The sequence below is a fragment of the Mchenga conophoros genome, linkage group LG19 (genome assembly GCF_057382185.1).
Source record: "Mchenga conophoros isolate Kocher_MC1m ecotype Shallow Benthic linkage group LG19, M_conophoros_male_GT1.1, whole genome shotgun sequence".
In the NCBI taxonomy this organism is placed as follows: Eukaryota; Metazoa; Chordata; class Actinopteri; order Cichliformes; family Cichlidae; genus Mchenga; species Mchenga conophoros.
Window position 1 is genome coordinate 23809429 of NC_140544.1, and position 25466 is coordinate 23834894.

Sequence of the window (25466 nt, forward strand, 5' to 3'; positions counted from 1 at the left end):
ACTGTCCAGTTAAGCTACCTAGCATGTCACTGTTTGCTTTCTAGTTATTCCTCCTCTGTCTTGGTCTGTTCTGTTCTCTTAAAAATGCTCCTAGAAGTATCAAGACTGTAGAAAGAGTAGCTGACAGTACTAGCAGAGTTGATATAAAACTTTTTAATAGGCCTATAGTATTTGTCAGTCTATAATCTTTAACATGACAAGTGCCAGAGAAATGGCTTTTTGTAAAAAAGAAGCATATCTGTCATCGCTTGGCTAACTGTCAAATACCTGCATCCACACACTCACCATGACTGAGCTAGGCATTGTACAGTTCTTAATTCAATTGTGGTTCTTTCAAACTCCATTACTTTGTGGGTTTCCCTATGTTCTGTGCCCACTGAGCTACTTCATAGCGCCACAGAGAAAGCTTGTATTTCCAGCATGCATGCAGAGATGAGCTTAATCTCTACAAACAAGTGTATAAGGCAAAACAAAACTTCTCACACAAATAGTCAGGTAGTCCTAGATAGTCCTAGATATCTTTTAAAAGTTTCCAGTTAGGCATGGATGTAGGTTGTTATTTTGGGTATCCACTGTGTGTTGTAAGAGAATGCTGCCATCTTAAGGCTGAGAAGAATAGAAGAGCTCTCTGGGGCTCAGCACACCTGCATTTGGCACAGAGGCCACACAAGCCTGACATGCCAAGTGCAGAATCAAAGCTTGAGAGACGATTTTTCTTCCATGCATCCCTGAAGCATATCTGAATCAGTAAAATCAAAGGAAAGGGTAACATGCATCCATGCTTCATCCAAATCTTTGACTTTGTTACACAGATATGCACCAAGCGGACACACAAGTCAGAGATGGATTGAGATAAGAGCCAAATGAGTGCCACTCGTTTTAAAGGCTTATGGTATCAATACATTTTCATGTAGGGACAATCCTCTTACAGCACTCAACCATGCCTCCTGTGAGCTGCAGTGATAAGCTCTGTGGTTAACAGGATGCATCCCATGCATGCCATGATGTGCTGGTGTCAATTATATAAAACACCCCATAGGATGGAGGTTGACCTGTATTGCAGTGATCAGGTCAGGCCTTTGAAGTTCCAGTGTCTCCAATGTGATTATTTAAAGAAGGTGCACAATGTTTTATTTATTTATTTAGATATGTCTTTCTATCTCTAAACCACCAAAATGAGACTAAGGGGAGACTCCTGCAGCTCATTCACATTTTAAAAAAAGCATAGCTGTGATTTTGTTAAATGCATTGTGATGTATTTGGGACACAGAAAGAGCACCGCATGGGTGAGTAGTCTGCAGCGAGGCCACGTTTGAAGTGGCTGGAGAGCAGTAAGGGGAGGAAAAAAACGCAGTCACACATTTTCTGTGGCAATATCAGTCACAGAAATCTCAAATCCCAAACAGCGTTTTGTAACGGGTATGCAAAGGCTAAAGCTGCACATGTACACCAAAATTGTTGTCTTTAGATTGCAACTCATAATTTCTGGAAGGAGCTCCGCACTGGCTGAAAACGGACACTCCATCTCAGGTGAGAATTAATTTCCAGCCACCGAGCACTGAAGGTCATTTCAAAACGTGACGCTGTAGTGGAGCCACTCTTTAAAATGGTTGTCTTTTGGCGTGACACTGCATTGAAGTTGATGGGAATAATAAAGATACACTGGAATATTTTCCAGTGCTGACTAACAGAACCTAGATAATAGCGCGCCGTGGGCATAATATTTGCAGCTATAAGGGCAAGGTTTGAAATACAAGTCACATTCACGGGAGAAAAACATCCATGTCCCCTGCAGTGTGTGAACTGTCTAGTGCATTAAACATTTAAAAATGCAGTGTACAATCAAACACCCCGGGGAAAACGAGAAGCGGTCTATATTTGTAACATTTGTTTTGCGCATTTTCTTTTTGGCGTTTGCAATTAGCTACAGATGATTTGCCTTTAAAATCAGGTAGAAGATCAGACATAGGATGCAAGAATGGGGGGGAGAAAGACTCAGCCAAGCATTTTACTCACCATCGCGACAGGCGTGAGTCAAAATAAAGCTTTCTTCTCATTTCCTCCTCCTCACTTTCAAAGACACATAGGAACATACGGAAGATGTGGATGCGTTTGGAATAAAAAATCGAGCCCGCACGCCGTGTTTGCAGCAATAGAGCCCGCATCCATCGTCTTGATCCCGAAAAAATGATGATACCTACTGTAGTAATGTGCGCTGAATCTTCTCCGCTACTGCACACCGACGCAGAGAATGATGGCTGCAAGTGAAAAAAAGGGGGGAAGAAAGAAAGAAAGAGGGGGAAATCGCGACTACCTCGTTCGCTTGCACACTAAATTCATATCTCGGTGTGCGAGGGCGCCATGTATGCTCAGGGATGTGATGCGATGTGGAATAATTCCCTGCTGGCTGCCCATGCGCTACCTTGCTCTGTTTACCGTGGATGCAGCTGCAGGCTGTGGCGGAGCGCTAGTTTGAGTGGGATGCTGCGATTCCGCTTTAGTACCATATTACACTTTAATCGTTTGTTTAAGGTTCTCATTTGAATAAACAGGTCAGTCATCTCTGAAGGATTCACCTCAATTGGTCTGTACAAATTAATCTTTCAGTGATGTAAAAGCTGAAGTCTGATTGCCAGTTAGCGAGGATAATGCACCACAGCCACCTTCAGAGGCCCAAAAACACAATTCTGTTAATTTTCAGCGAGTTTATTTAATATTTTTCGCATTCTTAAATCACATGCAAAAACAACTTACAAAAAAAGTAGGTTCAATTATCTATACAGAGGCTCACAGATGCAGTTTGCCCCATTAAACCTTGTGATTTCTTTTAGCCAGTCAATTAATCATTTACGGGGTTGCTCTAGTGGTTTAATGTTGTAATTCAAAACAGTTGGAGTCATCATCACAGGGTTCATTTCAAAATTAACGACTAAATTTCAGAAGTGCATCAACACGATTTTGCATGGGTCAAACTCCAAAAAACTTTTCTTACACAGCGTCGGATTAAAGGCAGCCTTGCACAACAGCAAGGCAAGAGGACATGAAGACGAGATCTTTGAGTTTGACTTCAGTAGGCAAAGCAACACCTGGATGAGCCAGAGCCAATTGGAAAACAAGTGCTGTGTGCAGGTGAAGCTCATTTGGCTTTTTTGGCCACAATCACCAAAGGTACCGTTTAAGAAAAACTAGTAAAAAGCATTTAATTGAAAAATAAAGCAAACACACACACACACATAACTTGCCAACTTTTAAGCATGAAAGCTGTTGCAGTAATATTCTGATTTGGGAGCGTCGGGAAAATTGCCTGGATCGAGGCAAAAATAAATTCCAATAAAAGTCAGCAAATTCTGGATGCAAATGTTCCGCAGCCAGCCAAGGACGTACAACTGAGAAGATGCTGGGTTGTACAATTAGACAGTGATCTATAGCAGTCCTTAAAACTTGCTGTGAACTGCTCCAGGAATCCAAGCTGAAGCTGAATGGCTTTCACAGCCATGCTTGCTTATAAACCTGTGGGTAAACATGCTGCATGGCTGCGGAAGCCGAAACACCACCAACAAAAATTCTCACAAGTTCAAGTGATCTGGAAGAAGGACTGGGCTGAAAATTAAGAGGCAAGAATAAAAAGACCACTGTATGTTTTCAGTGGAGAGATGGCTTTGCTGCGGGGGCAGTTTTAACATAATGCGTGATTTGTGCAGATGCAGCCAAACAGCTGTGGCCACGCAGCTGTATGCACTGATAGCACGTCTAGTAAGAGAAGTATCTGTTAGACTTGTACTGTACCATGGCAACAGCTCATAAATAAGAAGGCAATCTACTGCACAGATAAAAACCTATCTTGATTTTGCCCTCCATTCCCTCAGCTACAAATCTGTTTCAACAACTGAACTGCTATCCTTCCATCCCGCCGCTGTTTGCATCATTATGACTCATCTCAGATTTTAAACTGACATGTCTTTGAAATGTCAAAATCTATGTTGCAGGGTTTTTTTATTTTCTTGTACTGTATTTTGGGCTGAAGCCGAGTTGAAAGCAGAATGAGGCAACAGCTTTATTCCACCAGACTGCTTTGTTTACTCGTGTCTCTGCCTCGTTCCAGAGTGCACTTTATTTCTATTCGGGTCTAATATAGTCACAGATCACAGAACTGCAAAACATGCCTATGCTGTTTCGGCTGGTGAAAATCCAGGAATAGCAAAAATGCACAAGGGTGTGCAAACAAGCGTTAATAAGACATCAGTTAAATTCACAATAATTCGTTCAAGTGCAACAAAACGACATACATCAGCGCAGCCAAAATTAGGATAATTAAGTGGTTCACTTGCCTACGGCTTTGCAAATCATTTGGCTTTTCTCATAAAGTTGGTCTTCATTTGCATTTTGCTCTGCGTTCAGCAAGCAGAACTCCATTTAGCTTTCATTTTGTTTATACCCCCATGAATAAACATCTGCTATGGCTTTTAGTCATTTTCATTCCTGCCACTTTCGTCTCTCACCACCAAATATCGCCGCCCATTTGCGAGTTATTTCCAGGTAGATTGATGGTTTGTTGGGCAGATAGTCCAGATACACCGTCTGGCTTGTTTTTGGAATTGCCATTTCAATCTGAGTCCCCTCGTGCCACTCGTTAAAGGATGTGATAGAGATAAAATCAGGCCTGGCTTCCAGTGCTGCACTCAGCGAGGTTTCGTAGTATTTGCCATTGATGCGGTTTCGAGTGTTTTGGAAATTCCAGGGTCGAATGCTCGTGTCGATATATCCCGGGCCTACACTTGGAATGAACATCAGGTTGTTATCTTCACAGAAAGCTTTTATAGAGGCCCAGTTACGCTGCGTGGAACCGTAGGAAAAACCATTAGTGGCAAAGTAGGTGTAAACGCCGTCGAACCCTGCTGTCAGGATATCTCTCTTGTCTTTCTCCTCCACCAGCAGCGCGATGAAGATGGCGTCATACGGGGTATCCCTGATGCTGTTGGTCTCCGTGTGCTTTAGCAGCTTGGCCCACTGCTCCGAGTTCAACAGATATGAGTCATACACATAGAAGAGCGGAAGAAGTTTGCCAGTGTTTGTCAAGTACTTGAAAAAAGCCGGGTGCTCTCCGTATCTGTGGAGGATGGGATGGGAAAAACAACCAGATGTCAAAGGAATAGAAAGATGAATCTAAATATGCAGATAACATTAATGATGACATCTGAATGACTCTGTGGACGAAATCACTACTCACTTCTCAATGATGTATTTAACATTAGTAAACATGTTGACTTCATCCCTTCCTTTGTATGGCTCAATGTGAAAAGCTACCTATAACACACACACACACACACACACACACACACACACACACACACACACACACACACCGGGGATCACAATCACAAATCCTTTCATTAGGAATATAATGACGTTTCATTCAAGCAACTGCTGCAATCTCTACACACACACCTTAATGTGGTATTTATGAGCCACCTCAAACAGCAAAGGCACAATGTCGTCTGTTGAGTCCCCGTTGTCATCCTTCATATTGGGAGGATACCAGGAAACAGCAATGACACCTTAAAATAAACAGTTACAGTATCAATATGAAATCTAAAAGAAAAACACCCAGATGGACATTCATAAAGATAACTGGATTCATTTAATGTAAATGTGTAATAAATCTGTATTAAATGTGTGCCTGGAGCAATATTATTAGGCTTTCCTTGTATCAGTGTGTCACTATTATCATAGCTGCCGACACAATTCAATTAGAAGAGTTTTTGTTTGATAGTTGGGAACAATATGTTTATTTTGTGTGAAAAACTAAACACTAACCTATAAATGTCTGCAGCTCACTACATAGATTCAGAATGATCCAAAGAATAGGCAACATGTCATTCCTGTTTGAGCTTAACTGCATTGATTTATTTGGCCTCCTGGTCTCTGAGGTCATCCTCCATCAGCTTATCTCAGCGCCACCTTTTCGCCTAAAAGCCAAAGGCGAACAGGCTTTTCCAGCTGTTACTGCCACCAGGGCAACAACAGCTGGAATTTTCCGTGAACCCACATAAGCACATGTCTAACTGACAATAAACCACTTCTAAAGACATACAGTGTGGTGAAAAAGTATTGGCTCCCTTATATGCAAAAATCAGTTTTTTAAAAAATGATTTCATTTATTAAAAGGGTGAAATAATAATAAAAAAAGCTATCCAAACCTAACTGGCCCTGTGTGAAAAATGTTATTATCTCCTAATTCTAATAACTGGTTGTGCCAACCTTGGCAGCAATAACTGCAATCAAGCTTTTGCAATAACTAGGAATGAGTCTTTCACATCCCTGTGGAGGAATTTGGCCCACTCTTCTTTGCATTTTTAAAAAAAAATTCAGACACATTAGAGGGTTTTCCCGCATGGACGGCCTGTTTAAGGATTTGACTAGACCACTTCAAAACCTTCATTTTGTTTTTGTTTCATTCAGAGGTGGACTTGCTGATGTGTTTAAGATTATTTTCCAGCTGCAAAACCCAAGGTTCTTTGAGCCTCAGGGAAAAAAAGGATGGCCGGGCATTTTGCTTTAGGATTTTCTAGTAGAGAGCAGAGTTCATGGTTTCGACAATTACAGCAAGTCATCCAGCCGCCCGAGACCACCACACTACCACCGCCGTGTTTGACTGTTGGCATGATTTTTTTAAAATAAAATAATGTGTTAGTTTCATGCCAGATGTAACTGGACTCAAACCTTCCAAAAATATTTTCCTGAAGGTTTTGGGGATCAAGATGTTTTCTAAGAAATGTGTACAGTGTGAAAAAAATTAAGACATCAGGAAGGGAGCAATATTTTTTATACAGCACTGTATATATTTTCACTAGCTTTTAGTCAAGTATGCGTTTAAATTTTTCTTACTGGTCTTTTATTTCTAGTGTTATTTCTATTGTTATACTTTATTTATGACTTCTTTTTATTCATATTTTGCCATCATTGCATTGCCTGCCTGGAAAGCACTCTGGCTCAGCTCCTGTTGTTTTAAATGTGGTATATAATTAAAAGTGACTTGATGCCTTACCGATGGCTGCTGTACGCAGCTGCTGCATATGAGCCTCTATAACAGAGGGGTCTCTAGAACTGTAAACCCCTAAAGCAGGGTAAAAGTTGGCTCCAATGTCATCAGGTGGGCTGTGTCTCCCTTGTGGATATCCCTGAGCTACCTTAACGTCCCAGTGTGGCAGCTGTGGATGGTCCCAGTGTATGTATTTTCCATCAATCTTTGGGTTTCCATACCACGTGTAGTAGAAGGCATGGAGGTAGTAATTTGGAGGAGGGAACTTCCTCAGTGTCGCTTCCAGTTCTGCATCCTTGTCTGACTGAGCTGCGCTGCTCATTTTGATCTCCTCTGGTTTTTTGTTGCGGTTTTCCTGGCTCTCTGGTTTGGGAAACCCCTTTATATCGGCTGGGCTGCTGAATGGAGAGTCCCGTGATATTAGCTCACTTAAGAACACAGTTATGGCGAGTATAAGCAACACCAGAGCAATTAATGTGATGCAAGGCTTGCGCTTAAATCTTGCCATTCTTCAGTTAGTGCTTGAGGCTTTCCATAGTTCATTGTTGAGACACCAGTGAGTGACTGTGGTTGGATGGGGAGCCAGTAAAGCTCAGCCGGAGAGTGTTTACCCAGCCTAGAAATTGAATGATATAAGAGATGTGAGTACGTCTGTTGATCTTCCCAGAAGTGCCCAGTCATTAAATAATAGACAAAATTGCAGCTTTAGTTATTTTTGCAATAATGTAAAGCTAAGTAATTTCCCATCTATTAATTAATAAAGCAAATAAAAAAGTGGAAATACCAAGTTTTATTTACACTATAAATACAATAGCTGGTTACAGTACGTCCATTACTGCAGCTTAGCACCACACAGTTAAAAAGCTAGCAGCATTAGCCACATGAACTCTACCTGCACTGAACTTCAGACTTGTCAACACCACACAGGCACCACAGGGCTGACACGACATCCGTTTTATTCGTCTACGGCCTAACAGTTAGCTTCTTCTTGCACTAAAACTATAACATTTTCATATCTCACATGAAACACACCCAGTCCAATGGCTCGACCCAGTCCTCATAAATTATTTTCGCTGCTGGGATGCAGAGGACGAGACACAACCTGCACTTCTGGTTTATTGCCTGTCCTGGAAAACGTCACAGATCTACAAACACACTGACCTGAGACTGCTACTGCACTGTTACCCATCCATGCGGTATAGGAAGCTGCCTCCTCTTTAGCTAACAACAGTCATAGAGGCGGTTTAACTGAATGACAATGAGTGACAGCGCCCCCATCGCCGTGGAGGGTTCATTACAGAAAATAATAAAATTAATACCACAGGAATGAATGATAAGATAAGATAAGATAAGATAAGATAAGATAAGATAAGATAAGATAAGATAAGATAAGATAAGATAAGATAAGATAAGATAAGATAAGATAGAACTTTATTAATCCCTCGGGTGGGTTCCTCTGGGAAATTCGATTTCCAAAAAGCACAGCACCGACAGAAGTTACAGTTACAGAATATTATATATATATATATATATATATATATATATATATATATATATATATATATATATATATATATATATATATATATATATACACACACACACACACATACACACACATATATAAATACAGAGACAAATATAAATAAAATATACGAAGGGGATAAATAGAATAAATAGGAATAAAAATAAAAATACAAGTGAATTGCACATTTCAAGTATTGAGGTCTATTTGCACCATTGACTATTTACAAACAGTATTGCACAAGGTATTGTACAGTGAGGTGAAGAGGCACTACAGCTTAGTTGTTCCCCCCTCCTTTGTCCTCCTGTTTCCCCTCCCTCTCCCCTCCAGAGAGGAGTTAAACAGTTTGATGGCGTGTGGGACAAAGGAGTTTTTAAGTCTGTTAGTTCTTGTCTTGGGGAGAAGCAACCTGTCACTGAACAGACTCTTCTGGTTGTTTATGGCCGTGTGCAGAGGATGCCCAGCATTGTTCATAATGTCCAGAAGCTTTTTTAGTGTCCTTTTCTCTGCCACTGTCACCAGAGTGTCCAGCTTCATGCCGACCACAGAGCTAGCCTTCCTGATCAGTTTCTCTAGCCTGCATGAGTCCTTCTTTGCTGTGCTGCTCCCCCAGCACACCACAGCATAGAAAAGTACTCCAGCAACCACTGACTGGTAAAACATCCTCAGGAGCTTCCTGCAGATGTTAAAAGACCTCAGCCTCCTAAGGAAGTACAGTCGGCTTTGGGCTTTTTTATACAGGTGCTCTGTGTTGCATGACCAGTCCAGTTTATTGTCCACCCACAGCCCGAGGTACTTGTACTTGTTGACCACCTCCACCTCCTCCCCCTCTATCTGAACCGGCAGTGGACCTTCTCTGGACCTCCCGAAGTCCACAACCAGTTCCTTAGTCTTTGAGGTGTTGAGTTGCAGGTGGTTTGTGTGACTCCATGCGACAAAGTTCCTCACCAGACTTCTGTACTCCTCTTCCTGATCATCCCAGATACACCCCATGATGGCTGCTGTCTACAAACCAAACATCACAGCAGGTCTATCGTCTTGTCTTCATCCACACCGCGCTGCCTGCACTCCCTTAGTCCTCATGTGTACTGTCCATTGCTTTAGATGGTTGACAGGTTTAAACTCATTTACCTTCACTGACTCCACTCCTTGCATATTCATTGTTAATTATATATCATATTGTAATGTTGTGTAAATCAAAGCATTTCTGTGAATGCAACATCACTATTCAAACCAACAAACCTCATTTGAAACAGTGGTTTAACTTCAAAGATCAGATTTGTTTCAGTGAATAATCTTAACATTTAATATGTACAATAATTAGTTTGGAGTGATTATTCAATCAAATGTTATTCCAGAATTATCTGGGTAGTGACATTTTGAATGGAAAAACCAGTGACACAACCAAAGGAGAAACAGAGGACTCCTCCTTATCTGACCTTTTCCTATGTGAAGTCTGTGGACAGTGAATATATCCAGTGATGATGATAGCCTCCAGCAGTGTTTCCACAGGTTATGAAAGAAGATTATTTTGTGCACATGTTTACAAATAAATAAAAACCCCATTGCTATTTCTTTATTGTTCTGAAAGTGGTACTATGGCTCATTGTTGGTTGGCTCTCATCTCATCTCCACTTGGACCCTCACTGTTTTCTCTGTCACTGACCTCATTGTGTTCAGGCCTTTTTTTCCAGAGGGCTCTGAAATGGCCTTAGAGTTGTTTGGCATTTTTAGCTGCCTAAACTGCCACACTGGTTCACTTCTGCTGCATACAAAAGGATGGAGATGGAAATGTATGAATGAGTGAAGAGGGTGTGTTGAAAATATGAAAGGAGTAGAGCACTTTGAAGAGCTGTTGAATGAGGGAAATGAGAGTGAGAGGAGGACAAATTAAGGAAAGTTAGTTAGTGCATAGGATGAGTGAAGGGAAGCGAGGCCAGCTATGAAGAAGATGAAGAGTAGGAATGATGGTTGATTCAGATGACATACTTGTGGAGGTATGAAGATGTCTTGGAGAGACTTGGAGAGAGAGCCGTGGACTTTTTTTCCAGATTGTTTTTTGTTTGGGATGGAGAAGTGTGTTAGCACTGACTTTCAAGAAGAAGCACAATGTTCAGACCTGTAGTAACTACAGAGGGATGATAAGCTATATCATGAAGCCATGGGAAAGAGTTGATGAAGCTTTGTTAAGCAGAGGTGGTGATCAATGAGCAGTAGCATGGCCTCATGCTGAGAAAGAGCACCACAGATGTGATGTTTACTATGACAGTGCTGATGGAGAATTACAGAGAAGCTCAGAAGGAGTTGCACTGTGTATTTTTGTAGATCTAGAGAAAGCATTTGATAGGGTGCCAATAGGAATTCGGGAGTGGCAGTGAAGTATCTGAGGGTGGTGGAGTACAGTGAGACAGGGGTGAGGTATGTGGAAGGCGTGACCTTTGAGTTCAAAGTAGGGTTGGGATGACATCTGGGATTGGCTCTGGAGGTTTTCTGGTTTGCAGCAGTGATGGATAGGCTGAAAGATGAGGTCAGGCAAGAGTGGACAAATATTAATGTTTGCAGACAACATTGTGATCTGCAGTGAGAGGAGAGAGTAGGTCTAAGAGAGACTAGAGAGGTGAAGGTATGCTCTGGAGAAGAGAAAGGAAAGTCAGTAGATGCAAAACAGATTATGTGTGTGAATGACAAGGAGGCAGGTGTAACAATATAGATACAAAGAGCAGAGGTAGTGAAGGTGGACGAGTTTAAATACTTGGGGGTCAAATGTCCAAAGCAATAGATATTAGACCAGAGAAGTGAAATACAGTGCAGCTAAGGTGGAGTGGGTAAAGATGAGTGCCAGGGGTGATTGGTGACAGAAGGATAGCAGCAGGAGTAAGAGGAAAGGTTTACAAGAGGGTAGTGAGGCCTGCTATGATGCATGGTTTGGAAACAGTGCCCTTGACAAAAAAAAAAAAAGATATACTGCACAAAGGATGTTGAATATTGACCTGCCAGGCAGGAGGAGTAAAAGAGGAAGGGCACAGACAAGATTCATGGATGTAGTGAAGGAGGGCATGAGAGGGTTGGTGTGACAGAGGATATTAGATATAGGGTGATGGAGGAGGAGACAAAATGACCACGCAAATGTGGACCCTCTCTTATTTAAGCCAGGAGAATATAAAACTTTAACTATATATTGTGACAAATAAGTGTACAGTGTGTAAAAGCTGCCCACACATTACAGTCAATAATTTAAAAACAGCGTTTAGGTTCCATCCATTTTATTGAATTTAAAGACTTTCAAACAAACTTGTACAAATTGCAAAACAGATTTTGGTAACACCTCATTTTATTCTTATTATCATTATTAGGAAATAAATTAAGTGAAATGAAAGTAAACAATGTGAACAGACAACATAAAAATACAACAAAGAGCAAAACAAAGTAGAAAGAATGAAAGAAAAGAGGCAACTGTTTTTCACAAAATTTCAACTGCACCTCATGTGCAGCACACTAAAGCTGACTCACCAACCAAGCTTATTGCTGGCCAGTGTCTAAGTACTTTCTTGTAGCAAAGGACACCCCATGTGTGGACTGCTAATATGATGAAGCTCCATCCTGAAGTGTCTAATTTGAAATCTTATCATTTTTTTAACTGTAGTATTGTATTTACACACCAGGTGGCAACACAATCGTACAGTGATGCTAAAACTGCCTGCTCCGCCACCCACTCCCAACTCGATCAGTTTATCCTGGACGGCTGGCATTTTCCCACAAAGCTTCTAAAAAGCTTTGTGTTTGTTTTCACTGTGCTACATGCACGTTGAACTAAACACTTGTAATATTGTGGGGCATTTTGTCAAGCTTTTTTTTTTTTTAAACAATGTAAGAGCTTATTTAGAATCCTGTGAAATTGCAGCCAGTGGTTTAACATTTCTTATCTTTATTCTCTCCATACAAAGATCCAGCTTTGCAGAGCACAATCTCCTTATATTAGCTGCTCCCATTTAAAACCCACCACTGTCATAAATGCTTCTGCAAGAACTTAACCCACCACAGACATTCAAACATTCAAAAAGTCTCTCTCGCTCACCTTTCACTATAAATCAAGATCTTTTTTTTTTTTTTAATGAAGGCAAATTATCCTAATCAGAACAAATATTAAATACACCAAAGAAAAGGTTAATGCCAGCTTTCTGTGGAGAGCGGCATGTTTTTGTGTGGGAGTGGAGCTGTGGCGCAGGGAGGCATTAACAGAGTGGAGAAATCGATGCCCAGAGGGCGTTGTTTTCGGGTAGAGCGTGTCACTGCCAGCAGCATCTGATTTAGCCTCTATATTTCATTCAAGTCGGTCTGTTCACATTCTCTGCTACTCATTGGGAGTTGCGCTTTCTCATTGGTTAAATATATAAAACGGGCTTGTGCACAACAACCACAAAGTGCACTGCACATGCTGTAACGAGTTTAAGATGTTAAACTGGATTAAAAGAAATGTTATTTGTGTCTAGGGAACTATCATTGCACAGAAACCGCAGTCTGAACTGAAACACACGGAAAAGATTCTCTCGGCTTTTTCAGAGGTCAAGGCAAAATAACGTTGAACCTTCATTTTGTTTTGAAAAAGATTTATGGTGACTTGGTCATGTTGCCGCTCTAAACAGAGTAGCCATTCCTTTACACAACACAGAAGCCCAGAAAACCAGAGAAGAAAGAAAACAAAGCATTAGAAATAAAACCACCAAAAAAGATTATTTGTTAATAATATCAAAAATACCAACAAACAGGCAAAAAAAGAGAAAAAGATTGGTCACAGCAAATTTATGTACACGTACACATTAAGAAAAGAGCTGTCAGTGGAGTTGACGGGGGGTTGGTTGAGTGGGGAAGGAGGAGAAAAAAAGATTCGGGCAATTAGATAAGCCCTGTATCTTCACTATACAGGGGAGTTACAGAGGGGTGCCATGACGGCAGACGGGGGTTGTATGAGGTGAGAAGGAGGAGGGAGAGCCACGGTTGTATGTTCACCTCTTCTTGGGGGCTTGGGTGGTGCGGGGTGGGGTGACGGGCCGGCCAGAATTTACACCACCGTACTGATACTTGGCCTTCTTCTCTGAGGGCTTTAGGATCTTTAAAACACAAACACAGAGAAATGTGTCACTGTCAGTTCACACACACATAAAACAAACACCCGAAAAAGGCAAATGGTTTTCACACTACCTGGAAGGAGCACATGAGGGATTCATCAACACTCATCATACCGCCTGCATTATCAAACTCCCCGCAGTAGTTTGGAGCAGAGAAAAGTGTGACCAGTTGGCGTTTGGCAAAGAACTCGTATCCATCCTCCACAACCTGTTAAAAGAAAGATGACATTATTCCAGCGCCTACAAAAAAATCAATACCAAGAAACAGGCCTTCAGCTAGTTTCACAATCCAAGTTTGCTATCAAGGTTGAGTGTACGTAACCACCTACATCTGAAATCAATAAGAAAAACCAAATGCAGAGCTGAAATAACCGTGGGTAACTTAGGAACCAGTCTCCTGATTGTTCAGTTGTATGATCAGTACTTTGAGAAAGTCTTATTTGTGACAATCAACAGGCAACAGTGTCATAAGTGGATGACTCTTTATACTACAAGTGTTGCTCCTGTTTACCTTTCTCCATGCACTCCACTCCACTGGTAGGAGATCAAGTTAAGCAAGAGACATCTATTCTATCTCCAGGCCGTAAATGAATAAAGTGCCTCGTCATAGTTTGCATAATAATATTTTAAACAAGAAAAAATATTATAAACTGAGTGCCTGTATGTACAATACATGGGAGGAATACAGAGAACGAATGGGAGCAGGAAATTAGAAAGCTTCTATTAATAGATGTTTTCTGCTCTGTTTTCTGTGTCCTCTCATCAACAACATTAATTAAAATTGAGGATGGACATAACTGAAGCAAATGGATAAACAATTTTAAATCACAGAAAAAAAGAAAGAAAAAGGCTAATCAATATCCTAGCTTTGTGCCTACAGGAACTTTCACTTCACAATCAGACTCGTACCCAATTCCACTCCCAATTACCTGGTGGGCTCTGCAGATGAGGTCCAGGTCATGCCGGTTTAGGAACTTACTGACCACATCTGCTCCGAAGGTGAAGGAGACCCCGCGGTCGTTCTCTCCCCAGCCTTGTACATCCTTGTCTGGATCTGACCACAACAGGTCACACAGCAGACCTGGGATACACACAGGTAGAAGATAGATGGACCCGAGGAACACAAAGCGGGGAAAAAAGTGGAAAGGAGAGAATAAACAGACAAATGGAAAAATCTGCTAAAACCTTGGCTGATGTAACAAAGATGATCTACTGATGAAACAGTCATACACTCAGGAAGAGCGAGGCTGTTTTTTCTATTTAAAAATAAACTTAAATTCCTGGGAGGAATCCAGAGGAAGTGAACATGTTCAGTGTCAAGTACGAGCATACATCTAAGAACGTGCAGGTACACACAGTACCTGTGTCGGGCACGTCTGTGGGCCTCATGATCCTGCGGATTTGCTCCATCGACTGCAAGTCCGGTGACAGCCCTGGAACAAAAAGGCAAAAAGATTGCTTTTGATTAAAGAAACTATAGAGCTATTTCAAACACGGGTTAATAAAAAGCTGCAGTTCAGATTCAGGGCAGCGAGTGTCGACGGTAGCTCCCTCACCTCCATGGCAGCAGAAGATTTTCTCATCAATAATAGCAGCAATGGGGAGGCAGTTAAAGCAGTCAGTGAAAGTCTTCCACAACTTGATGTTGAACCTGCGCTTGCCTGGTGAAAGAAATCAAAAGATATTCTCAGAACTGAACTGCACCTGTGTAAAGCCTCAGTTTATTAGTACTTACACTCGTCGTAGAACCCATAGATGCGGTTGATGGAAGCACACTCATGGTTGCCCCTGAGCAGGAAAAAGTTCTCTGGGTATTTGATCTTGTAGGCAAGCAGAAGGCAAATGGTTTCCAGGGATTGTTTCCCTCTGTCTACATAATCACCCAGGAAAAGGTAATTTGCCTCTGGAGGGAAGCCACCATATTCAAACAGCCTCAATAGGTCTGTGTACTGCCCATGAATATCACCTGAAACAGAGGTAAAAGGGATGAGGGGACAGGCAAGTAAGGGTGTTAATTTGACAGTTTAAAGGCAGGATGTTGTAGTTAAACAGAGACAGGCAGGAGGAGAATTCTGCCTAGAGGGAAAAAAAGTGTAGAAATATTTTTAATGCTGTGTTTTTCTACCTCCTGGCTCCTACATGCACAACTCACTGAAGTTGTTTGGATTTTAAGATAAGATCTGCAAGACATGTAGTTTGGTTGGGACATAAGACTGAGCCTATATTAGGACTGCGTGAGCAAGCCAAACAACACACACACACACACACACACACACACAAAAACCATTAAAACTGTCACCAGAGCACGCAAAGTAAGCTACTGAGGCAAAGAACGCTCGCAATCCACATTAATTACAAAAGGACATCCATCCAAAAATCCACACACACACACATATCTACACAAACTTGCTTTAATTTTAACCACTCTCTGAGGATTAACGCTCAATTTCCTTCCTCTTTGACATTTAGACAGGCAGTGATGAGCGGTAGTCGCTCTCACCAGAGCACAGGGTCTCTGCAGAGGAGACTCACTTCATCACCTAGCCAAGACCTGCTTCCTTTTATATCCTCTTGCACCAGCTAAAGAGATGCTCTAATTTGGGCTAAGTGCTCCAGACACAGATGACTACAGAGAGGCCTACCAGAAAAGCGTTGCAATAATAACAGGCTTTATTATGACCAAAACGGAAAGCCAATTCATGCACCACACTCATTACAACATGGCACAAATTACAATGAAATGACAGCCCTTGTTAAGCAGTCCAGCTGTCTGGCCTTAAAATAAAATGACCAATGAAAAAGTAAATTTTATATTGAAGTCATATTGAGGTTGGCTGGCATGATTTTTTCCCCTATTTCACGGTGCCCATCAGGCATCCATGCACCAAAACCCAAACCAAGGCTGGCACCAAATCGTATATGGCTACAGGCCTACACTTAGGACAGCATGCAAAGGCACATTCTTCCATGCAAACAAATAATTTATGGAATAGCTTTAAGTCTGGCAGTATGTTATTTTCTGTTTTTGGTGTTCTTAGCTGGCTGGCTTGTGTTTCACAGCCTCCTACTTTATCTATTTATTTAAAGTTTTGCTCCAGACATGCAGCCCACTGGTCAAGATCTAAGGCATTTACACTGTAGTAACAACTTCATAATCCTTCACATTAATATTACAATATTGAAACGTGAGCGAATTACATATTAATGCAGACATTAATGCACAAAATCCAGGTCATAAGCTGTCAGTATGAAATCAGCAAAGCTTCTTAAAAGTCCAAACTACCACTTTAATTGCTGTTTTTAAAGTGATATCTGGAGTTTAACCTGCTCATCAGAGAGACATGAGGAGTTGGTGGGTGGGCTGGGGTGTAAGAGAGGGATCAGCATTTTTTTTGTTTGTTATTTTCCCATTTTGAGTTGTGGAGGGTGGCATAGTGACATGGTGGTTAGCACTGCCTTTCTGGATGGAAATTGCATGTTCTCCCTGTGCCTGGATGGTTTATAACTGAGTTTTCTGAAGTTCCCAAACACATGCATCCTAGGTTAACTGCTGATTCTAAATTGGCCATAGGCATGAACGGCTGTTTGTCTCTGTTGTGTCTGTTTAGGGTGTTACCTCTTTCTTGCCCTATGACAGGGATAGGCTCATGACCTTGGACTGGATAAGAAGAAGAAAAATGGATGGATGTCTGATGGAGGTCAACTATAGCTTACTATTATGTTAACTTTAGCTGAGGTGTGATACTATGGCAACTTTTTATTTCTCCCTTCTCCACTGATGATGCTGAATATCCAGATTTTACCTGTACAAGTTTAATATATTTTAAATTACTATTAGTACAAGTCACAGACAGTATTTGTTTTGCTCACAAAGGTCTGCCAGGTTCATTTTACACTCGGTATGATCAATTCCACACTAAGAGCTACTGTATGACTAACATGAAAAAAAAGAAAAAAAAATGAAATGAAACATACTGATATGAATGTGAATTTGCAGGATTTTTTTTGGTTTGTTTGTTTTTTTTAAAAAAAAGGGCAGCCTCTGCCTGCACTCTTACAAGAAACTGTAGGATGTCAGTGAGTGAATTATTTACTTGGCCTGTTTCTGTTCCGTCAAAACAAACAGACAGTAGAAGCACAGAGATTATGGGTTCAAAACCAGTGCAGAAAAAGGAAAGCTAAAAACAAAACAAAACACAATGCAGAACCGCAAATTAGCAGGATTTATCTTCCAAGAGGACGCAATATAAAAGTTCATAAAACATTTTTAGAAAAACAACAGTGCACAACAGCATGGGATATGTTGTCCATTTGTGGTACAAGCATTAGAGTACAGGTGTTTTAGGAATACTGAATAATACCGCTCAGAGTATATTTGTAAACACTAAGCTAACAGGGTTATTGTCTCGAACGATAGTATAGTGTGTTCAGGTAAGAATATCACCTTGGGGATCATGACGCACACGTCAAATTTAAAGAAAAACAACAAATGTAAATAAAACAGGTACAGTACACAGATCAAGTTTTCGTGATCTTTAAAATATTACAGTAGCCTAATACAGCAATGTTTCCTCCTGCTTCTAGAAACACTCTTGCTCCACTGGCTGAGGCCAAACCCTGTCACATGTTTTTTTCCCTTCTTCCTTAAGTTTGTCCTTTACCACTTTCCTTCAACAAAAACAAAATAAACAGCTGTCTGGTTAAAGACTGACCTTGCCGAATTCTGTGATTTAACGATAATGATGGTAAATGCAAGAAAAGAATCTATTTTAGCATCGCAGACAGACTTGCAATCAACTTAATCCAGGGTCTTTAATCAAGAAAACTAGAGACGTCTTAATTAAAGGAAAAAGTCTACAATTGAAACTGATTTGTGGTGCAATCTTGTGTTCTGTTCTAACTAACTATCAACACACACCCGCCTAATGTGCTCCCTACTTGGGACAAACACCACAGTCTCGTTAAGAGCAAAATTGCACCAAATTAAAGTGAAGTTTATATTGCACCTTGGCAGAATTTGTAAAATCTTAGTGATGTTTTGCAGTTCCAATAGCTTTAGGTCCTCTTTATGTTTCCATGGATAGTGTGAGAGTTTATTCTAGCTGCAGCAAAAGGATAATAAACTTACTCTATAACTAAACTAAACAGGGGCTCAAGTATCCTCTATCACTCTCATTAAAAACACACAAGGATAGCATGTCTTTGGGCAAGTATGGAAAAGAGAGATAATTATCGTAAGCAATTTCTGTTTCATAGTTCATATCATAATACTTTCATATTATTCTCTTCAATTTGTGAACTGTTTGTGCTGCTTCTTAATCACTCCTTGTAGTCAAGAAGTAATAAAAGGTATCTTATTTGCTAGGGGTATAATAATTCTGAAACTGAGGCTCATAATATAAACCAAGGATTTGGAGAATTGTTTCACATTTACGATTTACCTCAGGCCTGCTCATACACAGAGCACACAGCATTGATGTTTGTGGTCTTTCTTCAACTAATTCAACTGATTAACAAATCTAACCCTTTGGTTATTTTGCAGACAACTCTAATTACAAGATGGTGGGTTGTTTTTTTTTTTTTTAAATCATAGATTATTTTTTTGTAGCAAAAAAAAATAAAAATCCTCACCCTCATAATGATGGTTATTAGAAGTCTGCGTTTAAGTTTACACAGTGGCAAAGCTGCAAGCTTGGGAAACATTCACTAGTAGAATTACGATAAGCAGATGAGATCGTGTGCAAGTAAGTTCAGAACCTGATCCATGTGACCTAAGTAAATAATTGAAGACATTCACTGTTTGGTCTTTATAGTCAGTGCTTGCCTGCCATCACAGCTGTGGGTTAAAGGCAGCTAATTAGCCTGAGGTTATAGGTTCAAGAACTAAACATATAAAGTTACAATTACAAACAGCACCATCTAGAACTCATCAAAGTTAGACCTGTATGGAGAAAGGCAGACATGGCCTTTGTAAAGCTAGCTGTACTGATCACTGAGATGTTAGACATATAGACACCACCAATGTCAGCATTCAATTAAAATTCCTTACTGCTTCACTTACAATATAAATAGCGCTATCTGAGGCTGAGTGTTTAGGTGGTATACAGTATTACTTTCAAGGGCAGACACATGTAATAGACAGTTCAGAGTTGTTTGAAGTTGCTGCAATACACTGGAGGAATGAGATAAAGCATGTGGGAGTGTGCAGAGATATGCAGAAGCCAGTTAGGCACAGCAACAGTGATGGCTATTTCAAAAGCAGAAAGAAGAAGCTCACTTGTAAAAGTGTATTTCTCTGCTTGTTTTTCATTTATCTATAGTATGTGTGTAATCTGTGCATATGTGTGAATGTATTCTCTGTTACATACATGGAGCAGCTGAGTCAAGAGAGTAACAGTGACTTACTATATGACCCAGGATAAGACAGTGTTACCCGGTCTGGTTACATAAGTCTGAGCTGCATCAAAGAAATAGATTGCTGCTGTGGGCTATGCAAAGTTTGTGGTCTGTGCTTTGCAGAGTGGGGGTTTGCCATCAGTGCACCCAACCCTTTGCAGCCAGACTATAGCATTAAAAATTCAGATTATGTTGTTGTTTGACATTTCAAAAGGCCGCAGAAAAATAATCAAAACCTATAGAGTACGTGTTAAACCAATTATTGGACCAAAGGGAAAACAAACAGACAAAATATCAATGGTGCCCATGTTTTTAGGTTCCTTTAATTTTCTGTGTTCGTAAACAATTTAATTGAGAGTTAGGTCAGGGCAGAAAACACTGACCACAGATCTTCAGGGGCGCTTCCAGCTCCAGCAGGATGGGTTGGCTGAGGAAGATCTCCCTGGATTTGATGCAAAGACCCCGCACCTCCGCCTCTGTCATCTGGACTATCTTCCCCGGGCGACATCCCCGCACTAAGGAGGAGACAAACTACACAGTCAGTGCTATTGTCAAGTGAGTGAGTTATCAACAATCAGTGTGTAAAAAAACTCCCAAAAAACAAAACAACACCAGCAACACAAACTTCATCAAAATTAGGCCATGACAGAATAATGCTTCACCTAAGGGAAAAATACTTGTGGCAGTATCACAAAAGCCAATAAACTGAGGGCGTAATGATTCTGTAGCTGTAGCTGCTTATTCTCAGCCATACTTTAGAAACACGCTGCTTATTCTGTGAGAGCAGCTTGCATCTGAGCACTGGTGTGGGTTTATTGGCTGTGTAGCTGCAGTAGCTTAAGCCTACTTTCTGGCGTTCCGCCACAGCTCTGGGTGAAGATTTATCTTATAACGATAAAAAAGGGGAGTGAGAAATGCAAATGCTGGTTATAGTCAGCAGCTGAAACAGACAAAGATATGAAAAGTGAGATTATAACTTAAGAACTACTTGCTTGCCATCTTATCTGGAGGCTGGAATAGACAAAAGTTAAGTTTTATATTGTTTGAAATAGTCTGTGCCTGATATATTTGACATTTTCAATTTCAGGTCTGAAAAAAAATGTAATATTTCTGAATATTTCTTAAAGATTGTCTATAAAGAGCACATTATCAGTCACACAGCATTATAGCTATGCAAAATCATACCAGTAATCAGAGTCATCCCTGGCTTAGAATCAGCCTTTGGGAGATGACTACGCACGACAGTAAGCGTGACTAGTCTATGTAAAGTAAAGGCAATTGGACTGTAATGTCCTATTTGACAGAAATCTATGCATTTTCTTATTATTACTGACAATCTGATAAAAATGAAACTTAATTTAACAAAAGTAGTTAAAATTATTTAATTGCAACAGTGGAAGAGAGCATAAGAATGCGTTTGAGGGAGGCAGCTATGGTTAAATGAGAGTTGATGAAAGTCAAGATACAAAGTATTTAAGTGTACGTTCTGCTTGTTAAATGGTAATTTGCTGAACTGCTATACAGCTCATGCAAAGAGGGTTTCAACTGCTATTTTTATTCTCAGTTCTTATCATTCTGGCGCTAGTCATGTTCCTTTGGCATTGGCTAAAAACCCTGTAGGCGAGGCAAACATTTCTTTACGCAGGAAAAACCACTTGTTATGGTAGTAACTGTGAACAAAAGCTGAAATGAATATAAATGGATAACAGACTCAATAATGATCTCATAATACTCTCTTTTAACTCCTAGGTTGACATTACAAAAAGCAAATCAAAGCAAGGCATGAAAATATTCTCTGCATGGAAACAAAAGTGATGAACAAATCCACAACAGAGGAATTATGCAATAACTAACCATTTTGTTATTGCCTTTAAGCTAGACGCCCACAAAAGAGCCCAATAAAGGGTAGCTGAGCCTAGTGAAGCGAATGCATGTTAGTCAGAGAATGAGTTTCTATACCCTTTTTCAATGTAGCTTTTTCTGTTGTATTTAATGGATACCATTACAGAATGACCACAGAATGACCCCACAAGGGAGCAGTTCAAATTGATGTGTTTGTGTGGAATTCCTAAAGCTTAGTGCCTGATGTTTCTGTACATATATAAACATTTATATGCATTCTGTTTACACTGAGAGTGAAACTCCCTGACTCTCAGTGTTTCATTAGCTAAGAAATCCAACCAAATCTGAGTTTAAGCGAGTAAATCACAGGAATATAAACCAAATCCACAGTGTCAAAAACTGTTCAACGGCTCCTCCGTTAATATTTCTTATTCTCCATCTACTGAATCAGCACTGCTACATTTCCCATCTGCTTCTCAGAGTGCGGAGCATGAAATCGCAGAAGTAAGGCTCTTTCCTCAACAGCCCAGCCTCATCAGAGCAGAGCAAGTTAAGCTTGGATGTTTAGCCTGCTCAGCTTTAACAGTGAACCTTTTACTGTTCGCACTTGCACTCTGCAGGCTGGCACTTTTAAAAGAGATTATGTACTTAATACTACTGAGGGGGCAAAGGCCAAACTGAAGCAATGACAAGGATTTTGCAACAATCAGAATCAGAATCATTGTTTGTTTGTCTTGCTAAACTGTGCGAGCGTTCACATGTTTTATAAGAATGAATAAGCAGTCTCAATGACACTTTTTCTCACACAGAAAAACAAACAGTAAGCTACTTTGTTATGCTGGAATGCAGAATAAAGGCATTTCAAAGGGCTTTCTTCAGAAACTTGACACAAGACCATTATGAGTCTCTTGATATATAACTGGGAATCTGTGGTAAACACTGGGAAAACAGAGTTTGTGTTTTGTATTACTTTAGTATTCTAATCAGCTCTGAGGCAAAACCTTTGATTAAAGAAGATGTGTCATGTATTTATTGCTTAATTAATACTCAGTTATAACTATTTATGATGCTCACATCAGTAACTGAAAGGGTAACCAAATACTTATCTATGAGACAATAACATAATAATAAAATAAAAAACTTTTGTAGACCGCAAAGATTATTACCAAACTAATCACTTACGAAAGACGTCAAATGCCAAGTTCAACTGGCATTACAAATATGAGCAATGTAATCAACAAGTCACAGTTGGAGCTGAGTGCCAAGGAAAAGTGCGTCAGCGGAGGACTTTTGAGCAGAGATAAATGGTTGGCCAAAAGTCACACACACAGCTGTCTCAAAGTCACCTTTCTGTATTCAAAACAACTCTTTAAATCTGAAATGGTAAGAAACCCAGGGAGATGCAGTTACCACCAAGAATTATCCTAGCATCCTCCCCCAGAGTCAAAGACAACAGTGGAAAGTATGCCAAGGACAGCTGAATTCGCTGTAGTGGTCTGCTATGACTCAAAGGATATCTCAGGGGAACAGAAAACTCACGGTCTTCTATGAAGCAGCTGGTCAGCCATCATCCTTCTTTCTGCTTGGCCCAAATATCCTCATTCTTAGACATCACCAAAATTCCCCAAAGTATAAAAGCAAACAACGTCATTGTGAACACAGTATGACTTAAACATCCCTGTAGATGAGCCAAAGAAACACATATTTCACTAATATTCTTTTATCACATGTGTGTTTCTTAATTCTGATGTACCTTTAGTGCGAACAAAGATATATAAAGGTAATATGTGAGCATGAGTGTCCTGAATCACACCAACCTACCCACTAAAAAAGACACCTCCAAACCAAGTCACTCCAAAAAAGGTAACTTTATTTAAAAAAACAACCCAATAGTTAACCAGCTATGATTCATTCAGGATCTAGTGATAAACGACACCCATTAAAGCTATTTGTGTTTTATTATTATTATTCTTTTCCACTTATTTATAGAGCACACCTAATAACCAGGTCACTAATACACAAAACTTTGTGGGGGCAGCAAATAAAATAATGACAACCGTCAGCACCGCGGATGTGGGGCAAACGCGTTTAAACCAAAGGGATGTGCAATACTACTGCGTAACAGTACAACGATTCAACCTACAACAGTAACAATGACTTTATACTATGCACGCAGGACGAGGAGGAAAGAAAACGTCCCCGCCCCTCCTTCTTGACATCAGCCCCACATAATTTGGCAAATGGGGTAAAACGAAAAATGCCGCAAACACAGCAGACCGAAAGTTTAATTACACACTAAAGTAAAGGCCACGACACGATACGTTATCTGCCAAACGTAACCGCAGATTATTGCTGCGCAAACACACGCTAGGCTTTCAGCGCTTGCAGTGTTTATAAACACGACCAGCTAACGGTAACGTTGGCCGAAGCTAGCCGGGCATAGCGTTAAAATGGACTGACGTTAGCCCTACCAGCTAACACTTTCCTGCATTTTGCGAGGCAACCGCGACAGTTACCGGATATTATTTAAACCCCATTTTTTGAACACCGAACCCTTCACCTGTTCCCCACAAAACACACAGTAAATATAACTCAAATTGTTCACCTTCCAACAGCCGAGAGATGAGGCTATCCACGTTCAATTCACCCTCCGCCATCTTCACACTGCTGTTGTACGTACAGTGTTGGCCGCTTCAGTTCCCCCAGCCGACACCAGGGGGGGTTGTTGCTCACAAACCGGTTGCCAAAGACCTTGACCAGGGAGCAGATTAGTGAATAATCCACTTTATTTTTTATTTTTTACCTCCTTTATATACACCCACCATCTACTATAACTATACAAAAATATTAATAAAATTACAATTGTTTAAATAGGAATTGGGATGAAATCTAAAAACGTACGAAAAGTATGAAAGGTACAGTAGCATGTTCAAGGTTCAAGGTTCTTTATTTGTCACATGCATAGTTATACAAGTATAACACACAGTGAAATGTAGCCTGACACGCTCCTCGACATGTGCAAAAATGGGGGGGGGGGGGGGGGGGGGTAGAGGAAGAACATTATATATATATATATAGTATATACATTGGGTGAATGTGCAGTAGTAGCAGCAAGCAGGCGAATTTTGTACATTAATATGAATAGACATCTGACTATTTTACAGGATAGACAATATAAACATATTTAAAATTAAAGGAATTTGGAATGTACATTGTTCCTTGGTTTAGAGTGTCTGGAAGAGAATCTTGTCTCAGTCAATTATAGATGATGTGAGAGGGCGGGTGTGTGTGTTTAGGGCCCGGATGGCTTGGGGATAGAAGCTCCTCTTGAGTCTCTCTGTCCTTGCCTGGATGATGCGGAAACTTCTACCAGATTGCAGAAGTTTGTTGCCAGGATGGGACGGGTCCTTCAGTATCTGCGCTGCTCTAGTCCGGCATCTCCTGGTGTAGGTGTCCTGGAGCGGGGGGAGAGCAATCCTGCAGCAGCGTTCTGCTTTACGGATCACTCTCTGGAGAGCTTTTTGGTCCTTCACACAGC

General features: G+C 40.5%; 2 protein-coding genes across 5 annotated transcripts; both read right to left on the reverse strand.

Annotated features, from left to right (window-relative positions):
- Nucleotides 1-1899: 1899 nt before the first annotated feature.
- manea (mannosidase, endo-alpha) lies at nucleotides 1900-8274 on the reverse strand. 4 transcript variants are annotated; one of them, XM_085256378.1, is made up of 5 exons: nucleotides 7932-8156; nucleotides 7046-7655; nucleotides 5446-5555; nucleotides 5228-5304; nucleotides 1900-5107 (listed from the first exon to the last, which is right to left on the reverse strand). In XM_085256378.1, exons 2-5 carry the CDS (start codon nucleotides 7545-7547, stop codon nucleotides 4474-4476), a joined length of 1323 nt encoding a protein of 440 aa, XP_085112504.1. In that variant the 5' UTR covers nucleotides 7548-7655; nucleotides 7932-8156; the 3' UTR covers nucleotides 1900-4473. The 4 variants fall into 4 exon arrangements, with proteins under 4 accessions (XP_085112504.1, XP_085112507.1, XP_085112505.1 ...); XM_085256381.1 differs by lacking the exon at nucleotides 7932-8156 and adding an exon at nucleotides 8201-8274 and having other exon boundaries at nucleotides 2686-5107; XM_085256379.1 differs by having other exon boundaries at nucleotides 2686-5107; nucleotides 8072-8182.
- Nucleotides 8275-11810: 3536 nt separating this feature from the next.
- Nucleotides 11811-24665, reverse strand: LOC146552328 (serine/threonine-protein phosphatase PP1-beta catalytic subunit-like). The gene is made up of 8 exons (XM_085256357.1): nucleotides 24534-24665; nucleotides 20470-20601; nucleotides 15426-15656; nucleotides 15247-15351; nucleotides 15052-15123; nucleotides 14620-14771; nucleotides 13764-13898; nucleotides 11811-13672 (listed from the first exon to the last, which is right to left on the reverse strand). The coding sequence occupies exons 1-8, from the start codon at nucleotides 24583-24585 to the stop codon at nucleotides 13568-13570; spliced, it is 984 nt and encodes a 327-aa protein (XP_085112483.1). The 5' UTR covers nucleotides 24586-24665; the 3' UTR covers nucleotides 11811-13567.
- Nucleotides 24666-25466: the final 801 nt, after the last annotated feature.